This window comes from Gopherus evgoodei, chromosome 2 (assembly GCF_007399415.2).
Source record: "Gopherus evgoodei ecotype Sinaloan lineage chromosome 2, rGopEvg1_v1.p, whole genome shotgun sequence".
NCBI lineage: Eukaryota > Metazoa > Chordata > Testudines > Testudinidae > Gopherus > Gopherus evgoodei.
The window spans coordinates 84,428,812-84,451,292 of NC_044323.1; the positions used below are offsets into that span (position 1 = coordinate 84,428,812).

A 22,481-nucleotide genomic window follows, 5' to 3' on the forward strand; every position below is an offset into this window, starting at 1 on the left:
GAAACCATAGGATGAGATGCCCCCTTAGACATGAGTTGTCATCAGATGGCTAAAAGACTATCTCCTTCTCAAGCTGTGTACCCCAAAGCAGTCTGTCTCTGGAGGACAGCAAAGAGGAGGAAGACCATCAAGTAATTCTTCGTGCCTTGTGTACAGTACAGTTGCACACTGCTAAAACAAGATCATTTATCCATACATTCAAACAACAACTCCCTGAAACACAGGAGCTGAATATGAAGTCCAAAAAGAATCTGCTGTTGCTCACATGCTCCTCCTTTTGTTGTCAAATTCAATGAAACTTAATATTCAACTGAGAGGTTGGGGTTGACTGAGAGTTAAGCATCCTAGCCCAACCTGTGTTACCAGATGAAAGTCTGGGAAATGTATCATTCTTCAGAAGATCAGAGGTGTAACTAGATATTTTAGTGCCCAGGGTGAGCAATCATATTTGCAATGTTGGGGGGTGTGGGCATGACATGTGCCTCCCAAGATTTCTGCTTTCCATTAAGTGCAGAGGTTTTAGGGCTCACAAGCACTGTGCAGGTCCATGGGGAGTTTAAAATAGGCATGAAAATTATGGGACAGAAATGATATTATGGGATAGAGAACATTGCATTGTTGGAAGTTGACCCCTCGCTCCCAGTCGCCACTGAGTGAATTATTTCTGTCCCACTATGTATTGCCAAAATTGCCCAGAACACAGTGAAATGAACAGTGGCAAGTTGCACACTTGGATACCTATCAGGGTACACCGCACTGTGTATCGACACAAGCACTGCTGGTGAGTACACGCTGCACCAACGCAAGGAGCCATGTATGCACTCACACAAGTAGTGTACGAACTGCCGCAGCTGTATGTCAACATAACTTGTATTGTCAAAACTCTGTAGTTAGATATGGCATCATACTGAGCATTTTTAAGGACACTTTGTTGTAGGACTACTGTTCCCTTGGCCGTCTCACAAAAACAAGATGCCGTTCTCTCAGGGGAGCATTATTTCTACAGAACAAAACAAAATTATGCATCATGCTTGACCTGCCTGCAGCATTTTAATAGATAAAAATCTCTCTCTCACACACAAATTTACAGAATCACAACCATTAGAGAGAGAAAAGACCTTTTAGCTTGTCTGGTCTGTTTTACCACCACCCTTTTTCTGAATCCAGGGCAGAATTGTACCCTGGAACATATTACTCTATTGTTTCTTCTGTCCAGTTTTTAATATCCCAGGCAACAGGCTTTCACCATCTCCCCTTGGAGATGAATGTCACCATCTGGTAGATCAAATACGTATCTATACTATACTAATACTTTAGCACTGTCAGCTCCCACAAGTTCAAGAAACTCGGATTCACACAAGGCAATTCTGCCCTTTGGTATTTAGAGAAACAGGATAGATGAGGCGTAATATCTTCTATTGGACCAACTTCTATTTGTGAAAGACCTGAAGAAGAGCTCAGCTGAGCTTGAAAGCTTTACTCTTTTGCCAAAGAAGTTGGTCTAAAAGATATTACCTACCCACCTTGCGTCTCTCAGATCCTGTGACCAACATAGCTACACTGCCACTGCAGACAACTTTGGTATTTAGGTAGTTCAGTACAAAATGACACCACATATTGGACAAGCCACAAGTCCTCTCAGAATTACCCCTCTCTCTGCCCTTGCACCCCCCAACCCCCACCTCACAGGCTGCTTCTGGGAAATCTAAGCAAGTGGTTGTAGTCAGGGTATTTTTCACTCTCAACCTTGTTATAACCACTCAAACATTAAACATCTTGCCAAGATGTAACTGGGCCAGTGGGCAGATACAGCAGCTGGAGAAGTAAAATAAACCTGCACACTGTAGACCTTTTCCTCATAGCTGACTGTATTATTCAAAGATTCAAAACAAGAGCAAAGTAACTCCAAACACTTGGTAACCACCACCAGAGGCCTTTCCAGCTTTCAGCAAGAGGGGAGAGGAGAGGTGGCCTACAGTGCATAACTTCCCCTTTGTTGTCATAGCTGCACAGGCTACCTACTCAATAGACAGGCAATCTGGGCTCTATTTGGAATCCCCTAACACACTAGAACTTAAGCAACAGCAGATAATTTATGTATAAATTATTTCCCCCTCTCGTTTCATACAGCCCTCCTATGCAGAATTTGATATTAGTGGTAACGTGTTGGGCTTGATCTTCAATCAAGGAATGATCTGGTAAGATATCTTTGCTTCCCCCACCACCTCCCAAGACCCTTGGAATGGAAAAATCCTTAACAGCACTAAGAATTCAAGAGACTGGTAATGCAGCTAGACTTTCCAAACTGGATGGACTGATTTGCATGAGTTGTTTGTTTGTTTTGAAGTAGTTTGACTTCTGTTCCTTGCTATTAAAAACAAAACAAAAAAACCCAGCTCATTCCTCACCTTCACAAACAAATATTTGGCTGATTTTAAATGAAAATTCCTACTGCAGACCCTGATCTACTCCTTTTATAGGATTATTTTGGATGATAAAAATTAACCTTTCCCCCAGATTATAGATCTCTTAAGGATGACACGATAACCTATTCTGATATTTCTGTTGGGGAAGGAGATCTGCAGGCTTTGAGCATGTTACCAGATGGTACAAGTTTGACCATTAACAGATGCATCAATTGGGTGGAGCTTGGGCTGGAATAAGGCAACCGGGGGCCAGGGCACAACCCAACATGGGGACCCGCACAGCCATCACCAAGCAGTGGCCTCCTTCTGCCTTCACAGTGTTGGGAGCAGTGGCAGGTGTCCCCTCAAAGCAGCAGCCGAGGAACCTTGTCTACTCTGGCGATAAATAGCTGGCTCTAGTGGTTACTACTGCCCCTCTGCTGGAGGCAGTCTGCAGATTTAGGCAGATGTCTCTCTATCAGTTATACTCAGTTCACATTTTCATGTTTTTCTTTCCCAGCCATGAAGGCTAGAAGCTTTGTTTTAAATGAAAGGTTAGATTCTGATGCACTCATGTCTCTATGCATATGCCAGCAGAGGGTAGATGCTCTTTCAGGAGTGGTCATTTTCTGCAAGTGGGGGGTGGAAGGGATATGAGAGCAGCATAATCTAACCTAGCTGGAATCATTTCCATGTATACCTGTCACCTATGCTAAAGTGTTTGCTGATCCTGAAGTAGAACCCTAATCTAGGTAAATAGTGCTCTCTCTCTCTTGTTTTTTTTTTAGGATGGGATCCTTTTATGCACCTGGACTGGTTGGTATAAACGTGCTGCGCTTACTAACCTCCATGTATTTTCAGTGCTGGGCAGTTATGAGTAGCAATGTCCCTCATGAACGCGTGTTCAAAGCATCCAAATCCAATAATTTTTATATGGGACTCTTGCTGTTGATCCTGTTCCTAAGCCTACTGCCAGTGGCCTACACCATAATGTCCCTCCCTCCTTCCTTTGACTGTGGACCATTCAGGTATGAAATAATGACAAGCCTGAATTCTTCTGCTTTTATGCAAAAAATAGTGTAATAAGTAAGGCATGTTGCCCAACAAGGACTGTATAATACTTTTATTCTGGTCTAGTTACATTCTTCTTTAGAACATACACCAGTGCATCATGACCAATACTGAGTTGCAAACAGTCATCTAGGGCGAACAACCTACTCCTAGATAGGTGAATTCACCGAGTTTCCTGCCATCTCCAAAACCAAAGTATCCCATAAACCCCCTGACACCTATTCCTGTCGATCCTCCTAAAAAAGTGTAATGGGAACCAACAGAGGATTTTGGAGCATATCCATGTGTCTGAATATGATGCCCTAGAACAGGGGTAGGGGTAGTGCCGAAGGCGGCACTCGAGCTGATTTTCAGTGGCACTCACACTGCCCGGGTCCTGGCCACCGGTCTGGGGGACTCTGCATTTTAATTTAATTTTAAATGAATCTTCTAAAACATTTAAAAAACCTTATTTATTTTACATACAATAGTTTAGTTATATATTTTAGACTTATAGAAAGAGACCTTCTAAAAATGTTAAAATGTATTACTGGTGTGCGAAACCTTAAATTAGAGTGAATAAATGAAGACTCGGCGCACCACTTCTGAAAGGTTGCTGATCTCTGTCCTAGAATAAAAGGTACTGGACACACATTTCAATGTTATGCAAACAAGAGGAGTCCTAAACGCCATCTTTCAAGGGCTTCCCTGTAGTCAATAGCTACCGCAACATGTGATCATTTTTGTATTTGGTTGAGGAATAATAGAAACCAGATTGTTCTGAGCTTCTCTGTTGCTACTTTATTAATGGAGTTTCTCCCTGTGTTTCCAAACCAGCACCACACAGAGTGTTCCAGGGACTGGATTAATATGCCCATGAGCTTGGATTTAATTTAGTAACATTATTTCCTGGTGCACACTGAGCCTGACTCAGCAAGGAGCCAGATTGGAACAAATTATTTCTTTAGTTGCACTGTCTTAGCTTCTTCAATTGCTAATGGAGAATGTCAGCAGAAATCTGTGGAGAGCTGGAGAATGAGAGGAAATACCAAGATTTTCTTAATTCACAGACCAGACTAGCAGGATTTAATTATCTTGCCCTTTAAAAGTACATCAGAATATCCAGCCCTGTGTTCTCAATCCTGCCCTCACGTACACAAACACCCATTATTATGTAACTTGCATATCATCAGCTACTAGGTGGCTCAGGGGAAATAGTGAGGAGATACAGAAGCTTTCGTGTTCAAGTTGCCAGTTCAGTCTAGCACAGGAAACCAGCAACTGTGACTTGTTACCCTCTGATAACTTTTGAAATGAGTTAGAAATCTCCTCCCACAGCAGGGCTCTAGATCACAAAAGCTACCAGACTATCTGGAAACTTTTTGGCAGACTCAGGAGAGATGACCGAACGACTTTCTCCCTTTTTCCTCCACCCACCCCCCTGAAGTGGGCTTTCTATTTCCTAGGCTGATTTATGTTAGTGGAACAGTGCAGGCACAGTGCATTCCTCATGTTGTACCTGGTTTATAAACCACAAGTCCTTCAATCTCCAGAGCCACTGAGCCAACACCTTTCACAGACATGACAGTCACACGCAGGGCTGGCCCTTGGTGTTTTGCTGCCCAAAGTAGAAAACATTTGTCATGCCCCATGAGCAGCCAAGTGGGGGAGTCCTCCCACTGAGTGGACACATGAAAGTAAAAAGCCTAATATCATCAACTACGGTACTTGCACACAGTCATGCACTACTCTCAAAGACAGAATCTGTACATAGACAGATGTGAGTGGTGTACCTGAACCATAGGAGATTTTCAAAGTCAATAATTCAATTCACAACAATCCCCAAGCATTGTCTGAAGCATTAAAGAATTATTTCAAACCTTGAAGCCTCTCTGAAAATCCACTTGTATCTGCCTTGTTCAACCCTCTCAGCACAGCTCTCACCATAATGTTGAGGATTTGGCTAGTAATGTAGCATACTTGACTAATGCAGATGGGTGAAGTTGTGGTTCAGTCTCTGTGTCTCTGTTGACCCTTGTCATGAGGATGGACTGTGACTTCTTCCAAATTGGAGTCCAGAATAATTATTTTAGCTCTTAAATAACCAAGAATACAGTGAGTCTAAGGATTATGAGTAGGGCTAATATGACCCACAGAAATGGTCACTATTTGAATCCAACACTGATCTGCAGAATCATAAGTGTTGAATGCTATGAAGAAACCTCCTAGCTTAGGTAACCCATCCTTTTTCCTGTGTATGATTATCTCATTTGCACACAGCAGATTCTCTAATGCTTTATTCAGTCTAGTTTAAAATTACTCCTTCAGTGGGCTTCCTATTAACTGATCATCACAGCTTGCTAATTTCCATCTTACTTAGCTCTTCTTGAAGTTGGCTTATTAGTTAAAGCATTGATTTACATAAGCAGGGCTATCCCCACAACAAAAAGACCATCTTCAATGTGATATGAAAGTCACAAATCTCAGGGGTTTTTTTTGTTTTTTTTTTTAAGTCTGTAGGATGTGTGTGGATTCAAGGGAAATAAATAAGTAGAGCTCACGAAGTAACTTGGAAAGGTAACATATACATATATATTAGTGGTTGAAGCAAGTTACCTTTGTAGAGGTCATTCACACAATCAATACCATTAAAAACAGGTAATTAGAACTCAAGAAAGAGTGGCTAGGCTGAAAGATATTTGTAAGGAAGTCACTTCAACAGTAAATATCTAAAGTCTCAGTAGCAAACAACACGTTGACAGACAATGAAAGAGTTTTATTGTTCTTTATAAAAATATTTTAAAGTTGTTTAACAAGGCAGTACTGTGGCTTTCAGTAACCAGCTACAATGTGTAATTGGTCGTTTTATCTTTCCAGTGGAAAGAAAAGAATGTATGATGTCATCCAAGAGACCATCAAGCAGGATTTTCCACTTTTTATAGCCAAGATCTTCAGTTATGTGGCAAATCCAGGCCTGATTATACCTGCAGTTCTGCTTATGGTGTAAGTTAGATTTGCAATAATACAGGTTTGGAGGGAAAGGAGACTTGAGAGATCATGAGGTTTTAAATGAGATACTCAGCCTTTTCCCTCTAGATTGCAACTAGATAGCCTAGATCAGCAGTGATTAAAAGTCACAGCTGTGATTAGCACATGTAACTTTAAGAACCATTGTAATTATTTGTGGTTTCTACATTTTTAATGTCTGGAACATTCTGCATGGCAGAGTTCAAAAGATTTGCTGCTTGAAAGCAGCTGGAGTTGGCTGCAGTTGGTATTTAGGAATGAAGTAGCTTGGAACTAAGAACCCCTCTCACTGCTTTAACTTGACTATTTTTTATTGCTTTATTGCTTGGGTGTTTTTTTGAGCCAATTAACGTGTCAGAAAAGCCAACTGTGCCTTTCAATTTATCAGATTTTCAGAGACATAACAGCTACCATCAGAAAGTTGTTCAGAAGCTAGTGTGAACAAGCATCTACATAGCTAAAACTACCACTGCCGTTGATTGTGCCATAATTAATGACTGCAAGTGGCCACAGCCTTGGTTTTATGTTTCATCCATTTCTTTCTCAGGAATAATTAGGTAGCTTTGAATCATTCATAGTTCCTGATTTCCTGCCTCCCTCCTTATAATCCATTAGCTGCTACTACCACCCCTGCTATTGTACATACAGTAAGATAGGTCCAAACTGGGGCCAGTCCCTTACATTGAGCCTGCTGCAACATATAACAAAATTAAAAAGAGAAAATGCAGCTGCCAGCATTTCACTTAGCTCTGAAAGATACTGTATCTCTTCATCCTAAATGCAGCAGATAAGGCAACCTGCAGTGCAGCCTTAATACAAAAAATAACCTCTGCAAATAGTGGCTGGTGAATCATAAATTTATATTAGCTTGGTTTTAGTTGCAGGGCAGCCACACACAAAATGTGCTCTCCCTTTCTAAGAACTGAATTCGTTTGTTTCCGGAAAAGGAGGGGGAATTGTGAGAGGAGAGTGGACAATTTTAGATGTCTCCAATTCATTTACACTCTGTCTCAATTGCCAGAGAGTACATTCTAAATATTACACTTTAAGTGAAATTGTTTTGTCTTTTTTTCCTCTCTACTTCTAGTTGCCTCATTTTTCTGGAGGAAGCTATTTTGTATAAACAAGGTTTATGGATAGGTAACCAACCCTCACTTGGCCCATAGTAGGATTTGAACTTAGGACCTACAAAGCTGAAAATTCTGACCTTTACTGCTGGAGTTAAAGAACTCACACCCTTATGGAAAGCAGGAGCAGACTCAAACCTCTAATGTGGACCAACCACTAGCCTGGGAGAGCAATCCACACACACCTAGTGCAAGTTACTTATGTTGTCACAAAAATCAACTGGGGGACAAATCACAGGATGATGTGTAAGATGCAGCTTCTCAGAGAGCCTACTCCACCCACCCTTTTTCATGGTATTCTCCTGCCTCTCCTTCCCTCCATCAAGTCCCCTTAAGTGAAGATCAAAAGCTGTATGAGCAGATCAGTCCTAAAATGCACACTGTAATTTCACTCAGAGCCATAAGGTGCAGTGAGGAACTGGTGCAAATCCAGAATAACTGCAACAAATATGAGAGAGGGAACACAGGCTGACAAAATGCCACAAATAGCATGGGAATGTATTAATGCCCTGATGGGACAAAAACTTAACCAAGTTCACATCTATTGATTCACTTGTTAAATGGGGACAAGTTCCAAGATTTGAAGATGATTACTGTTATTAATGAAGGGATGCCACAGACTGAAAAGGAAACTGGAATCTGCAGAAAGGAAAATTGATTTACTCAGAGTAACTCAAAGATCTGGCGAATAAGGGACAGAGAAAACAGAGCCAGTGGAGACCACAAGGGCTCTAAAAGAGCAGATTCCAGTGATGTTTTTTCCAAAAACATGGTTCCTTCAGGCAATGAAGTGCAGTTAGGTCAAAACCAGACATGCATGGAGGGTCTTAGAACCAAAAGCAACAGATTTAAAAAAAAAAAAAAAAGACCTAGGTTAATCAGAAAATTCAATTGTGTAGATACGAAACTATTATCTGCTTACAGATAACCAAAAGATGTTTCCATGAGCACAAGGAAAAATTCATTTCCCAAAATGCTGCATCACTAATATAGAGTAGATGGAGGTTTGTCTTAATTATGTAGGAGAGAGCTCTGCAAACTTAAGTATGTTCTTTCCAGACTGACCTTTTATATACACATTATTCTCTCACCCACCCAGGAAGTATATAAAAAAAAAGGCTTCAAAATAAACTAGTCAACAGACTTGCCCTGTCTAGCAGTGTTTGGATTCACTCTTTTTAAATCTACCCTACAAAAAGCCTTCTAACTTGGTTTCCAGCTCACTGAATCTGAGCCATAGCTACGCAGTCAAATTATGAACTGTCATTAAGCTTAGCTATTCCAATATTACTTGATATATACTAGAATTTTTTTTAAAGCAGTAGCAGCAAATTGATGGTGCTTTTCCAGGAGTGGTTTGGAGTCACTGAGCAGATGATGTTTGGATTTTAAAGGAATAAAATCATTCTACAAAAGCAGGAGGAGACATTTTTGACTACCAAAATATTACTGGCTGGCTGGCGGCAGTGGGGGTGAGACAGTCCCAGACACTTAAGCATGTTTTTAAATATGTACCTCTCTGTGAGAGAAAGGGTGCCTGCCACTGCCGTACCTCTCCTCTGATCCCTTTGGCTTTTGATTCCCTCTAGTGTGGCTCCTACCTTTATTTTATTTTATCGTGGGCGGGGGGGTTGTCCTCTTTGTGAGAGAAAGAATCAAGCCCAAAGGCCATGACTGCACTCAGAACTGGCTCTAGTTTACATGGTTTCCCAACCTGTGCCTATGAGTAAGAGTTCAGTTGCAGGCTGTGGACTGGAGCAGTGCCTTGTAGAAGAGGCAAGACTCTTCAGTGGCTAGCCTCAACTTGGAAGAGCTTGGCTCAATTCCCTGCTTTGCCACAGACTTCCTATGTGACTTTGGGTAAGTCACTTAGCCTTTGTGTGTCTCCATTCCCCATCTGTAAAATGGGGATAACAGCACTGCCCTAGCTCACAGGGATGTTGTGAGTCAAAATATGTTAAAGACTGTGAGGTGCTCGAGTACTACAGTGAAAGAAGCCATACAAATATCCACAATAGACATCAGCACCCTGTTGTTCTCTATTACAGTGTATGTGGAGCTGCTGTGAAAGTAATGACTGCTCAAAACAGACCCTAGTGTGTGTTCATCCCTAGTGTGACTCTCTTGAGCTTAGCAGAGCTACACCAGAGAGTCCTTTGGCTCTTTAAATGTAGCCTTTGGGGGTTGGTCTTTATCACGAGATGACTGGGAAGATGATACTGAAATTTTCACTGGCCCACCATCACTTTTGCACAATAAGTTTGCAAACAGAGCTGCCAGCTTTTGGAACCCACGCAGTCTGGGACAGGGAGACTTCCTTTATTGCCTGGGGGAAGAGGCAATTTATATAACAGTCTCCAGTTTAACTCTCATCTGAGTGCAGTGGCAGGGAACGGGATGATGGAGTGAGTTGGGGAGAAACAGACTGAAGGTCATTTGTGGAAGGTAGAAGAGGGAGGAAGGGTTTTTGAGACTTAGGGTGTTGCCAGTGAGTTAGCCTTTGTGCCACCCCAAATCCTGTTTGTAGCCAAGGATAACTTTAAAGGTTTTTAACTAGTGATACAGTATCTAGTAAATGCCTCCTCCTCCCTCCCACCCAACCACAAACACACAGCAGTGACTTGACCATGAGCATTCTACCAGTTCACAGATATTGCAGCTGTTCCCATTGGTCCTGCTACTTGTGCTTTGCATCAGACCCACACCCCAGTTCTAACACAACTCTTATATTTTCCAAAATTGGCAAGCAACACGTCAAATGCAGCAAACCTGATGCAGCATTGCTTATTTGGGAGGTTCTCCATGTAATTCAGCTCCTTTGAAAAAAATCTTCAGTGTTTTTTTTCATCTGAGCACATCCCTTGATGCATGCACATGCAGTAGCTGGAGGAGTTCTCTGCTTACCTCCCTATCCTGTCAATATAATATCTTCTTTTTATATTTGTAGCCTAGCCATCTACTATCTGAATGCTGTGGCTGAAGCATACCAGCGTGCTAACACAGAACTGAAGAAGAAAATGCAAATGGTATGTAGGTGATTTATCCGGTACGGATGTTTCTAAAATACCACGGCACTTGCATTTTGACCTAGAATATTATTTTTAAATAGCTTTTCATTTCAAACCATGTTATGGAACTGCATGATAAAAAAAGTGAATTTTCTTTATTGCACATTTCACTTTGACAGTGTTCAGTAGCTCATTACGATACTTTTCAGTAATGCTTCCTAATAAGTGGATATTAACTCATGCTAAAATTACAATGAAATTTCCCCAGAACTGCATATCATACCCACATAATAAATTCAATGCCCAAATAATTCAGTGTGATTAATGTTTGTATAGTGAATGCCCAAAGGAGGCCAAGATTCGCCAGTAGATAAAGTGCTACCAATGTAACATGTAGGTTTTATAAAAATTACAAAGCAAACAGACTTGCTAACAAGAACAGGGACACCTAGGTCTTCCTTACAGAGCACCTTTGACCTGTTGCTCTCCAAGCACTTTACAGAGGAGGTCAGTATCCTTAGCACCATGTTACAGAAAGGCAAACTAAAGTACAGAGCAGTGAAGTGACTTGCCCATGGTAACCCAGCGGGCCAGGAGCAGAGCTAGGAATAGAACCCACCCAGGTCTCTTGAGACCCAGAATGAGAGTCTAGCCCTGCACGAGGCTGTATCTGCCATTTTATTGGTACAACACAGGCTCTTAGTCAGAAGAAGAATAAAAATTGATGCCACATAAAGTACATTCCATGAAATACCCCCAGGGATTGATGTAACATTAAGGGTGAAAGTATGAGCACTCAGGAATCAGCAGCCTCCAGAAATTAAGGCTAAATGTCAACTTCAACTCTGCCCAGGGCTTAAAATACAAGCTATGTGTGTCTATACAATTTCTCAAATATGATATGGACCAAACCTTAGATACACTGTATGTAGCCTTTAGAGGCACATGAGCTCCTTAAAGCTACACAAATCAACTCCATAGTGGGACAAGTGATCATGAATGAGTACAGAAGGGGCCATGAAAGAGAAGGCATTGCTACTCAGAGAGACAGAGACCTCATCAAATGATGTCACTCTTCATGCATAGGTAACTCCCACCACAGGAAACGCATGACACTAAGCAACTATTCACAAATAACGTCTCCAACTGCAAATGAAATCTAACAGTTTTAATTTGTGCAGCAACGTGACGAGGAGAAAAACAAGAGGAACAATAAAGCTACTACTAGTTCTGCAATGCAAGACTTAGACAACTTGCTGGTTCCAGGTGCAAAGAGTGCGAGTCAGCCCAAATCAATAGAAGGTAAAACATATTAGAGAGATTTTTGTCACAGTTCAGCGCAGCTACACCTATATTTCTCTTCAGTGGTCCACACCCACTCTCAGGCTCCCCTGGCTGCTATCGCTCTCAAGATAGACATGCATCTCTCTCCCCTTGTGACCAGGTATCTCCAAGATGAATGGTTCCCTACCTGCACTGTGTTATTCCCAGCAAAAAACAAACTGCCTAAGCAGACTTGCTTGCTTTCTCTTCAGAGACTGATAGCGTAACTATCACACTGCTTTTTCTAAGCAAGGTAGAAGCATTGCAGAGGTAGGTGTGTTACAGAGAAAACATCAAAAACCATCTTACAAGAAATCGCCTCCCTCCCCCCACAATCTCCATTAATCCTTCCAGCACTTCCCCAAGGATTGGGGACGGCCCTCTGTTAGTTTAAACTCAGGCTATTGATTCAAAAGTCCTTCCTCGGTCTGTTGGGGCCTGGAGAATCTAGTTTGTGTCTTTGAACTGTCCCTCTGTAACAAGTGATCAGCAGACAAAATGTCACACCTGGAAGTAAAGCTGCAAAGGCTGAGATAGTTGGTGGGCAGGGCCGGTGCAACCCATTAGGCAACCTAGGTGGTCGCCTTGGGCACTGACATTTGGGGAATGGCGACCGAACATCCGGCTGCTGCGGTCGTCGGCAGTATTTCAGGGGCAGGACCTGCCGACGCATCTGTCAGGGGCACCATTTTGGGGGTGGGACCTTCTGCCACCTATGGCACCAAAAAGGTTGCCGGCGCTCCTGTTGGTGGGAGGCTGCAATCCTCTCCTCACCATTACTTCCTAGGAAATCCACTTCACACAGATTGTCCCTAACATTTCCCCAAGGTTTACATTAGCCAGGCTCATACAACCCTGCAACGCCACATAGAAATGTAACTTTTAATACAATGGACTCCTAAAATACTTAAACTTAATTCAATGAGGTTTGTCCCGGATATTGCTGGAAGTTGCCAGCAGTCACAATTTTTACCATGGAATGGCTTTGAACATAAAGAAATTGAGCTGAATTCTGTCCTCAGACACACTAGTGCCAGGGGCTTGGATGAGCATAACTAAGGGCAGATTCTTCTTCGAGTGATTGCTCATATCCATTCCAGTTAGGTGTGCGTGCCGCGCGTGCACATTCGTCGGAAAACTTTTACCCTAGCAACTCAGTGGGCCGGCAGGTCGCCCCCTAGAGTGGCGCCATCATGGCGCTTGATATATACCCCTGCCGGCCCACCCGCTCCTCAGTTCCTTCTTACCGCCCGTGTCGGTCGTTGGAACAGTGGAGCGCGGCTTAGCTGACCTCCACTTCCCTAGCTACTCGTAGTTCTCGTATATAGTTATGCAGTTATAATCCTTTTATATATATATTTGTATACTTATACGTTTTTCTTTGCTAACATAGTTAGTTTAGTAATTGTTAGCGGGGTTCAGGAAGTAGCCCCTTCCATGAACCTGGTGCCGGAGCCCATGCACGGCTCACCGGGTTTTAAAATGGGCTCGGCCTGCCAGAAGCCGATGCCGAAGGGAGATCCACACGGCTCCTGTTTGAAGTGCCTCAGGGAATCACACTTGACAGCTAAGTGCCCCATTTGCAAGGCTTTTAAGCCGAGAACAAAAAGGAGCGGGACTTTCACTTACCCCTCCACCTTGGGTGCCGAGCGATGATCAAGCGGCTGGCAGAAGCGCCTCCTCGGCACCGGACCTCGCCGGTACTGCCACGGCCTTTCGGCACCGGCCGTCGCCGGCACCGAAGTCGACTCGGCACCGCTCCCTTCCTCCGAGGTCGAGAAAGCCTACGATTTCTGCTGGTGCCTGACGGCTCCCCGGCACGCGCCGTGGTTGAGCCCCCTGCTCCTGCTGCTTCCGTGCCACCTGCATCACAGCCAGAGAGCTCGTCTAAGTCGGATCGCCCGGCACCGGCACCTGCAGAGGCACCGACGACATCGGTACCGTCGATTCCAGTCCCCCAGGGCCATTGAATCCGGTGCCTGACAGCTCCCCGGCACGCGCCGTGGTAGAGCTTACTGCTCCTGCTGCTTCCGTGCCAACTGCACTGCAGCCAGAGAGCTCGTCTAAGTCGGATCGCCCGGCACCGACACCTGCTGAGGCACCGACGACGTCGGCACCGTCGATCCCGGTCCCACAAGGGCCGTAGAATCCGGTGCCTGACGGCTCCCCGGCACGCGCCGTGGTTGAGCTACTGCTCCTGCTGCTTCCGTGCCAACGGCACCGCAGCCAGAGGGCTCGTCTAAGTCGGATCGCCCGGCACCGACACCTGCTGCGGCACCGACGACGTCGGCACCGTCGATCCCGGTCCCACAAGGGCCATAGAATCCGGTGCCGGACGGCTCCCCGGCACGCGCCGTGGTTGAGCTACTGCTCCTGCTGCTTCCGTGCCAACGGCACCGCAGCCGGAGAGCTCGTCTAAGTCGGATTGCCCGGCACCAACACCTCGGAGGCACCGACAACGTCGGCACCATCGATTCCAGTCCCACAAGGGCCGTCGAATCCGGTGCCTGACGGCTCCCCGGCACGCGCCGTGGTTGAGCTTATTGCTCCTGCTGCTTCCGTGCCGACGGCACCGTAGCCAGACAGCTCATCTAACTCGGATCGCCCGGCACCGACACCTACCGAAGCTCTGACGACCTCGGTACCGTCGATCCCGGTCCCACGAGGGCCGTCGAATCCGGTGCCTGACAGCTCCCCAGTATGCACTGTGGTTGAGCCTGCTGTTCCCTCCACGCTGGAGACATTACCAGCGGCGAGGGATCTCATTGCCATGACAGAGTCGATGCTGCCTGACCTCGGCACCGCCGGTGCGGGTAATACAGTCTCTTCATGTGACCGTCCTCTGTCAGCACAGCAGAGCGGCACCGTTCATGATCACGGTCCCGCAGACACTCCAGGTCCTGTCGGCATGCCCAACACCACTTACAGTCCCGGTGCTGTTTTCCTCATCGGTACTAGTCGCACTTGCTGCACCGGTCGGTATCCCGTTTGCCGACCCGCTATCGGCACCGTTCCGACTCCCGGCACCACGACAGGTACCTTGACTCCTGTAGCCTCTCCCCGAGCCTCGAGATCTCGGTCGACCTCCCGGCACCGTTCTGGTTGCGGGTCTGGATCTCGTTCCAGGTACCGGTGCGCATCCCGGTGCCGGTCCCCGGTGCCGAGTTGGGCAAGGTCCGATAGAGTCAGAGACTCTGCCTGTGCCTTCTTTTAGTACCTCCATGGCCATCCAGACACGCCTCCGTGTCATCTCACATGCGCAGATCTTATGCTCAGGACCACGATTCTGATATGATGGCCAGCGGGCGCCAGCCCCGAAACCGAAAGAGGCTTGGCGAATGAACCTGCTTGGCCGCCAGGTGTACTCTGCAGAGGCCCTGCAGCTCTGGGTAGCAAAGCAACAAGCCTTGCTTAGCTGCGATAATTGTAGCACCTGGGTGAAGGTAGTTTAGTTTATGGAGTTTCTCCCTCAAAACTCCCGCCAAGAGTTCGCTGCCGTCTTGGAGGACGGGGGGAAAAAGGTACCCAGAGCGTGCCTCCAGGCCTCGTTGGATGCAGCAGACTCTGCAGCCAGGACTCTGGCCTTTGGTGTCGCCATGAGGTGCATCTCATGGCTTCAGGTTTCAAACCTCCGGCCAGAGCTGCAGTATGCCATTCAGGATTTACCCTTTGTTGGTACAGGCCTCTTCGCGGCAAAGACAGCCCCAGGCTGCGAAGCCTGATGGACAATAGGGTCCTAATGCACTCTCTCAGCATGCATATGCCAGTAACCAAGCGCAGGCCTTTTCTGTCCCCAGCTGCCATACTCTGTGCCTAGCCAGAGACAGGACTTTGGCAAACGGCGAGGCCAAGGTGGTCGCAGACGAACGTCAGGACCCCTAAAGAGCCAAGGTCAAGGTCCCTCGCAATTACCACTGGGACCAAAGACGAACCTTCCAAGGTGCGCCTGAGGGCGGTGTACCAGTCACAGGCCGGGATCCCAATCCCGCTTTCTCCTGGCGTGGCCCCAGTTAATTACAGATCGCTGGGTCCTGCACACGGTGGAGCATAGGTACCACCTCTAATTTGTTCCAGCCCTGTCCCCCTTCAGCGGACGAAAGGGGCAAGGGGTTTTACCCCCATTATGCCCTAGTCCCCCACTCGAACGCAGGTCTCAGACCTTCCTAGTCCTGCACGGACTCAACCGGTTTAGGATAAGGTTGAAGTTCCGCACGGTATCCCTGGGAACCATTATTCCATCCTTGCCTCCTGGGGGCTACTATGCCACCCTGGATATGAAGGACGCGTACTTTCACAACGCCATCTTCCCTCCGCACAGGAGATACCTCCGCTTTCTAGCCAACTGTCAGTACTTCTGGTTTACGGCCATAGTCGCCGCCTACCTTCGCTGATGTCAGATATGCGTTTTTCCGTATCTGGATGATTCGCTTATCCGAGGAGACTCTGAGACACAAACCACTCAGCGCGTGGGCATCGTCACGGTCTTATTCACAGGTCAAGGCCTGATGATTACTATAGAGCAATCCACTCTGGTTCCCACGCAGAGGTTGGACTTCCTAGGGGCTATCCTGGTCTCCTACCTAGCCGGAGCCTGCTTATCACAACTGCGGTTTTAGGCGATGGCAACAATCATCTGAGGTCTGCAGGCTTTCCCAACGACCTCGGCTCGTACTTGTCTCAGTCTCCTGAGTCCATGGTTGCCCGCAAGTTTGTAACCAAACACGCCAAGCTCCGCCTCCGTCCTCTCCAAGTCCGGCTCACCTCGGCGTACCACCCGGACAGGGAGCCGATGGTCATGGTAGTCACCTCTGAGCTTAAGGCCTTTGGTCTTCTCGGGGGCTGGCATTCCACATCAATGCCCCAAAAATGAGAGTAGTCCGCCTGGCGTGCCAGGGGTTTCAGCGGCAGCTGCGAGGCCGTTGTATCTCGGTGTTTACAGCCAACACAATGGCCATGTGCTTCATGAATATCCAGGGAGGGACATGGTCCTCCTCCCCCCTTTTGTCAGGAGGCCATCCATTTCCGGGACTTTTGCATGGCCCACTCGATGGAGCTGGTGACGTCCTTTCTCCCAGGCGTTCGGAATGTCTTGGCGCTTTGACTCAGCAGGTCTTTCCTGTCTTACGACTGATCACTCTGCCCCTTGTGAGGCGTTCTGCTTTCCAGAAGTGGAGATGTTTCCTCACATAGACCTGTTCGCTCACCGTGAGAGCAGAAAATGCCAGATGTTCTGCTCCTTCCAAGGTCTCTCCTCAGGATCGATCTTGGACGCATTCCTGGTGCCGGGGAAAGGCCAACTTCGTTATGCCTTCCCACTGTTCCCACTGGTTCATTAGGTCCTGCTCAAACTCCGCAGGGGCAGAGCGCGCATCATCATGATCACTCCAGAGTGGTCCAGGCAGCACTGATATACCACGTTGCTCGGCCTGTCAATAACAGACCCAGTTACCCTGCCACCCCACCCAGACCTCATCACTCAGGGCAACGACAGGCTTCGTCACTCGGACCTGCAGCCTCTTCGCCTCACGGTGTGGCTGCTGCGTAACTGAGCCGGGGTGACAGGAAGCCTTCCACCTGGTCAACGTACCGGGCCAGGTGGAAGCGTTCTTCTACAGCTGCAATACGCTCGATCTTGCTCCTGCTGAGGTCTCGATCCCCTCTATTTGGCCTGCCTCTGGCCTTCAGCGACAGGACCTGGCGGTATCATCGCTGAGGATACACTCAGCAGCCATCTCTACCTTTCAGCCAGGCTAAGGTGGACGTTCCGTGTTCTCACACTCTATGGGTTCGAGGTCCCTCAAGGGCTTGGAGCGCTTGCACCCTCGGGTGCGCCGCCCAGCCCCAACCTGGGACCTCAACCTAGTTTTAACCAGACTTATGTCTCCCCCAGTCGAGCCGTCCACGACTGGCCCTCTGCTATACTTGTCTTGGACGACATCTTCCCTCGTAGCTGTTACGTCAGCCAGACGGGTCTCCGAGCTCAGAGCTCTTACGGTGGTTCCGCCGTACACTAGGTTTCACAGAGACAAGGTGCAGTTATGACCGCACCCGGCTTTCCTCCCTAAGGTGGTTTCGGCCTTTCATGTTACCTACAGCTCAACGCAATGGGCACAACCATTGCACTCCTTGAACATCTGTGGAGTGCTCGCATTTATATTGCTCTGACAGAACCATTGCGTAAGGTGCCCCAGCTCTGTCACGGTAGCGGGCCAAAGGGAGGGCTTGCTTGTTTTCCTCTCAGAGGATCTCATCTTGGGTGATGGCGTACATCTGCACTTGTTATGATTTGGCTCATATTTCCCCAAGCCACATCATCGTACACTCTACCAGGGCTCAGGCTTCATCTGCCGCCTTGCTGGCTCGTGTTCCTACCCACGAGATCTGTCGCGCAGCTCCATTGGTCCTCGGTCCATACCTTTGCTTCGCAGTATGCCCTGGTTCAACAGTCAAGAGAGGCTGTAGCCTCTGGCTCAGCAGTTTTCATTCTGCCACATTTCACTCCGACCCCACCGCCTACGTAAGGCTTGGGATTCACCTAACTGGAATGGATATGAGCAATCACTCGAAGAAGAAAAGACGGTTACTCACCTTTGTAACTGTTGTTCTTCGAGATGTGTTGCTCATATCCATTCCACACCCGCCCTCCTTCCCCACTGTCGGAGTAGCCGGCAAGAAGGAACTGAGGAGCGGGTGGGCCGGCAGGGGTATATATCAAGCGCCATGATGGCGCCACTCTAGGGGGCGACCTGCCGGCCCACTGAGTTGCTAGGGTAAAAGTTTTCCGACGAATGTGCACGCGCAGCGTGCACACCTAACTGGAATGGATATGAGCAACACATCTCGAAGAACAACAGTTACAAAGGTGAGTAACCGTCTTTTTTGTCTGACTACGTTTCCCTGCAATACTGGGAGAATAAAGAAGTTTATTTTTAATAGGCATATCCTGTGCAACCTTAGGCTATGTCTACAATAGGGACCTTACAGCAGCACAGCTGTGCCGCTGAAAGGTCTCCCAGGTAGCCACTCTATGCTGGTGGGAGAGAACTCTCCTGTCAGCATAATTAAACCACCCCCTATGAGCGGTGGTAACTATGTCAGCAGGAGAGGCTCTTTTACCAGCATAGCACTGTCCATACCAGCACTTTTGCCGGTGAAACTTATGTTGGCCGGGGTGTGTTTTTTCACACCCATGACCAACACAAGTTTTCCCAACAAAAGTGGTAGTGTAGAGAAAGCCTTAGGCAAGGTCTTGGAATCCCTCACCTTAGCCCAGAGCCTGGGGAGAACTGGAAAGGAATCCTTTCAACACAGCTTCTCAAAGGGAAATTATTATTGAGATGCTACCGATACAAGATGTTTCCATTGGGTGGCAGTTTGTTGACTCCACAGCAATCCCAGCTCGTCTCAGACTGGGGAGAAAAAGCAGAATTAGGAATCAAATCTGGATGAGTGAGAAATGTTTCTAAATGTGGGTTGTTGGCAAAAATAATTACTTCTATGGAATAGAATCATTGAATGCAATATTACTTATTGAGGACTTAACATATAGATTGTAAGGCCAGAAGGGACCACTGTGACCATGTAGTCTGATCTCCTGTATAACACAGACGATAGGAAGTCATTGAATTAGAGCATATCTCCATCATACTGCCTGGAGGTGTGCCAGCAGAGCAAGCTAAGCCTTCCTTAAGCCTATGCATACAGCTAGCTATTCCTACACATGCCATAACACAGCTCATTCTGGAGAAGTACAAATGAGTCTTAATACAGAGGTTGGGCCCCAAATCACAACGCTTTGATCTGCAGTTGCCCAATATTTTTGAGAGTTTGGATCGAGGGTTTTGATTCAGGCCCAATCTCTATTTATCATGTCATGTGAAATTGCCTTGAGAATATTCGGGGGTTGGTGGGGGAAGAGACAACAACAGTGAATTCTGGGCTAGGGAGTATCAAGAATTTGAAGTGGAATCATTTTTTAAAACTGCTAAAAAGAGGCCTTATGCCACGCTGAGTAACTCTTGATGAAACTGAATGGAGCGACAGTGCATAAAGAAGGTTGATGCTATTGATCATTTTAATTTTAGCTGGTGGTTATAGTTAAACACATTAGCATCTCTTGGATATTGCCCCCATCCGTCCTACTGAATTTGAAATTTCTCAATCAGTTTGTGATACATCCTTCCTTAGAGTAGAGATTGTGCCTTTATTTAGGTTAGGAAAGTACCTTGCACATTGTGGATGTTAATGAAAATATATAATAAAAACCAATATTACAAATGCATAATAAGCACAAAGGTAGAGATGTATTTTTTTGATGAAGTAAGGACACTGGAACTATTGCCTTTTATAACTGTCAAAATAAAACTGCAAAGGGAACTTAGGCAGACAGGAGTAGGTACCTAAACTGGATCTTGGCCAGAATACAGGTGCTAACATTTGTACTTTGGGTTTCTCAGTGTAGAATTCTACAGGATCACAAGTGCATACAGATAGGTTTATTGTGTATAAATAGGGTGATGACAGGAGCAACAATGGAGGGAGGTGAGGAAGGAGTGTTTGCTTTAAATGAAATAATTTTAATCACCTTGGCTTGTGTTTTTAATTTATTTATTTTTTCCTGGTACAAGAGAACAAATTGAACTCTACTAGAAGAAACAGCCCTGCAGGGAAAGAAGGAAGTACGACAAGAAACAGCAACCTCACCAGCTCTGGGCGAGGAGAAATACTGGTGCCGCCGCCTTGCGTAGTGATAACACGACCGCCGAGGCCTAGTTTAAGGGCATCTCACCATAGACGATCAAAACCCGGAGCTTACCAGCCGGGACCGTACCCTGTAATGGGCAGGGGGCAGCCGCATTAAAACATCTCACGTAGTTTTGTTTGGCTATAGGTGTATTGTTTATTTCCATTATATCAGGCATTCAAACAATTCTTTGTTATTCAAACAATTCTAGTCTTAAGAAATTATTGCACACTGATCGTTGAATGTTGGCCCTGTCTCTAAACAGCTTTATTTAATTAATCAGGCAGCACATGAGGCAGTGATAGTACTGATAATTCTTGTGTGGATGGTACCTATCCTCAGGGCCAATATCACCTGCATTGTGAGTACATCTTTTGGTGTCTGATATTTGCTAGTCTCTTGAAAGACTTTCATTTTGTAGACCAAGTAGGAGTTTTAACTTCTCCCCTAGTTATTTAAATCAAAATTCCCCTCCCCTAGAGCGGTTCAGTTCTGAAACAAAAAAAGAACAATGTCTTTCTAACTATAGAGAAGTCCATGGTAGGGAAAGAAGAATCTTGCAAAAGTCAGATTGGTGCAAGAGGGTGTCCTGTGTACAGTATTTCTTCCAGTACAGTTTCTCCCCATCTTCCACCCCCTACCCCTCCTCTCCCTGCTCCACTCTCTACTCCTTTTGGTTTTTACCCTTCCAGCTCTCTGCTCAATTTACACCCTATTTCCCACCACTACCGTTCCCTGTCTGCTCCGCTTTCACAGTCTCCTCACACTCTGTGCTTGCAATTTGCAATTGCAAATGGGCAGGTTCACTTCTCACATGGAGGAAAAGAAGAGGTGGGCTAGCCCAAGATGTTTGGGAGACTGGAAATGTCCTGGCCTGTTTCAAAAATAGCTTTATTTTTTGTTTAATCAGAAATGCCCTTGGCCATTTTGGGGTCAGCTAGACCATGATCCACCAGAACTAGAAGCTAGGAGTTCCCTAGATTTGGTGGTTTTTATATCAGACCTTTCTGGGTCATCATCATCTACTTGCATGCTTGCTGTGCTGCCACTGGGCTTACAGAATCCCATCCCAGCCTGCGATTCAGGCAGTTTAGCTGTGCAAAGAGGGCGCTCTGTGCATTGTTGTTTAAATCCTGTAGAAAGTAAACCCATGTTTCTGAGTAACAATAGAATCCTCAATTTCTTGCTGCAAGTTTTACACTTGAATCAGCAGAGAGGCTCAGGCTTAAAGGCATCCACCTGCACTCTCTCGTCCTGGCTCTGCTACTGCTCCTTAGCCCAGAGACAATGAGTAACTCTTGATAGTGGGGAGGCAGGTGACCGCCCCATGTATTGCCTCTAGTCCGAGGAACAGCAGCAGAGCCAGGACCACCAGTGCAGTGGCAAGCGAGTGCCTTGGGGAGCATCTTCTGGCAGTCTTGCTCCATGGGCAGGGACAGTCTCCTGATGGAATAACAAATCCATTATTTTTCAGAAATGCTGATTATCTAAGGCAAAGAGTAGCAAAAAGCAAGTGAGTAAGTTTTGCCATCCCCAAATACATCGTGATGGCGGACAGATTACAGTCTCCCAACAGCATTGTGTCTTTCCCTAGGAACTGGGAGGCTGCTTGCTGAAAATCGTATCTCTAACTCACTCGGTGCTTTTTGAAACAAGTTGCTCTGATATAGTGTTGATTAAAAAATCTTCTCTCGCCCCATTGTCACAACACCACCAATCGCAAAGCAGCATGGTGAGCCTTTCCTACTGCACAAATTCTGCAGAGATACCCAATTGGCAAAGTGCAGAATAGAGCCAA

General features: G+C 46.2%; 1 protein-coding gene across 1 annotated transcript in view; it reads left to right on the forward strand.

Moving 5' to 3' along the window:
* Window positions 1-20,867, forward strand: part of TMC2 (transmembrane channel like 2) — a 64,771-nt gene extending 43,904 nt beyond the window's left edge. The window contains exons 15-20 of the mRNA XM_030549347.1: window positions 2,131-2,198; window positions 3,194-3,433; window positions 6,333-6,458; window positions 10,557-10,635; window positions 11,799-11,919; window positions 20,568-20,867. Coding sequence (XP_030405207.1) covers window positions 2,131-2,198; window positions 3,194-3,433; window positions 6,333-6,458; window positions 10,557-10,635; window positions 11,799-11,919; window positions 20,568-20,800 — 867 coding nt within the window. The 3' untranslated portion in view covers window positions 20,801-20,867. The remainder of the gene's footprint in view (window positions 1-2,130; window positions 2,199-3,193; window positions 3,434-6,332; window positions 6,459-10,556; window positions 10,636-11,798; window positions 11,920-20,567) is intronic.
* Window positions 20,868-22,481: the final 1,614 nt, after the last annotated feature.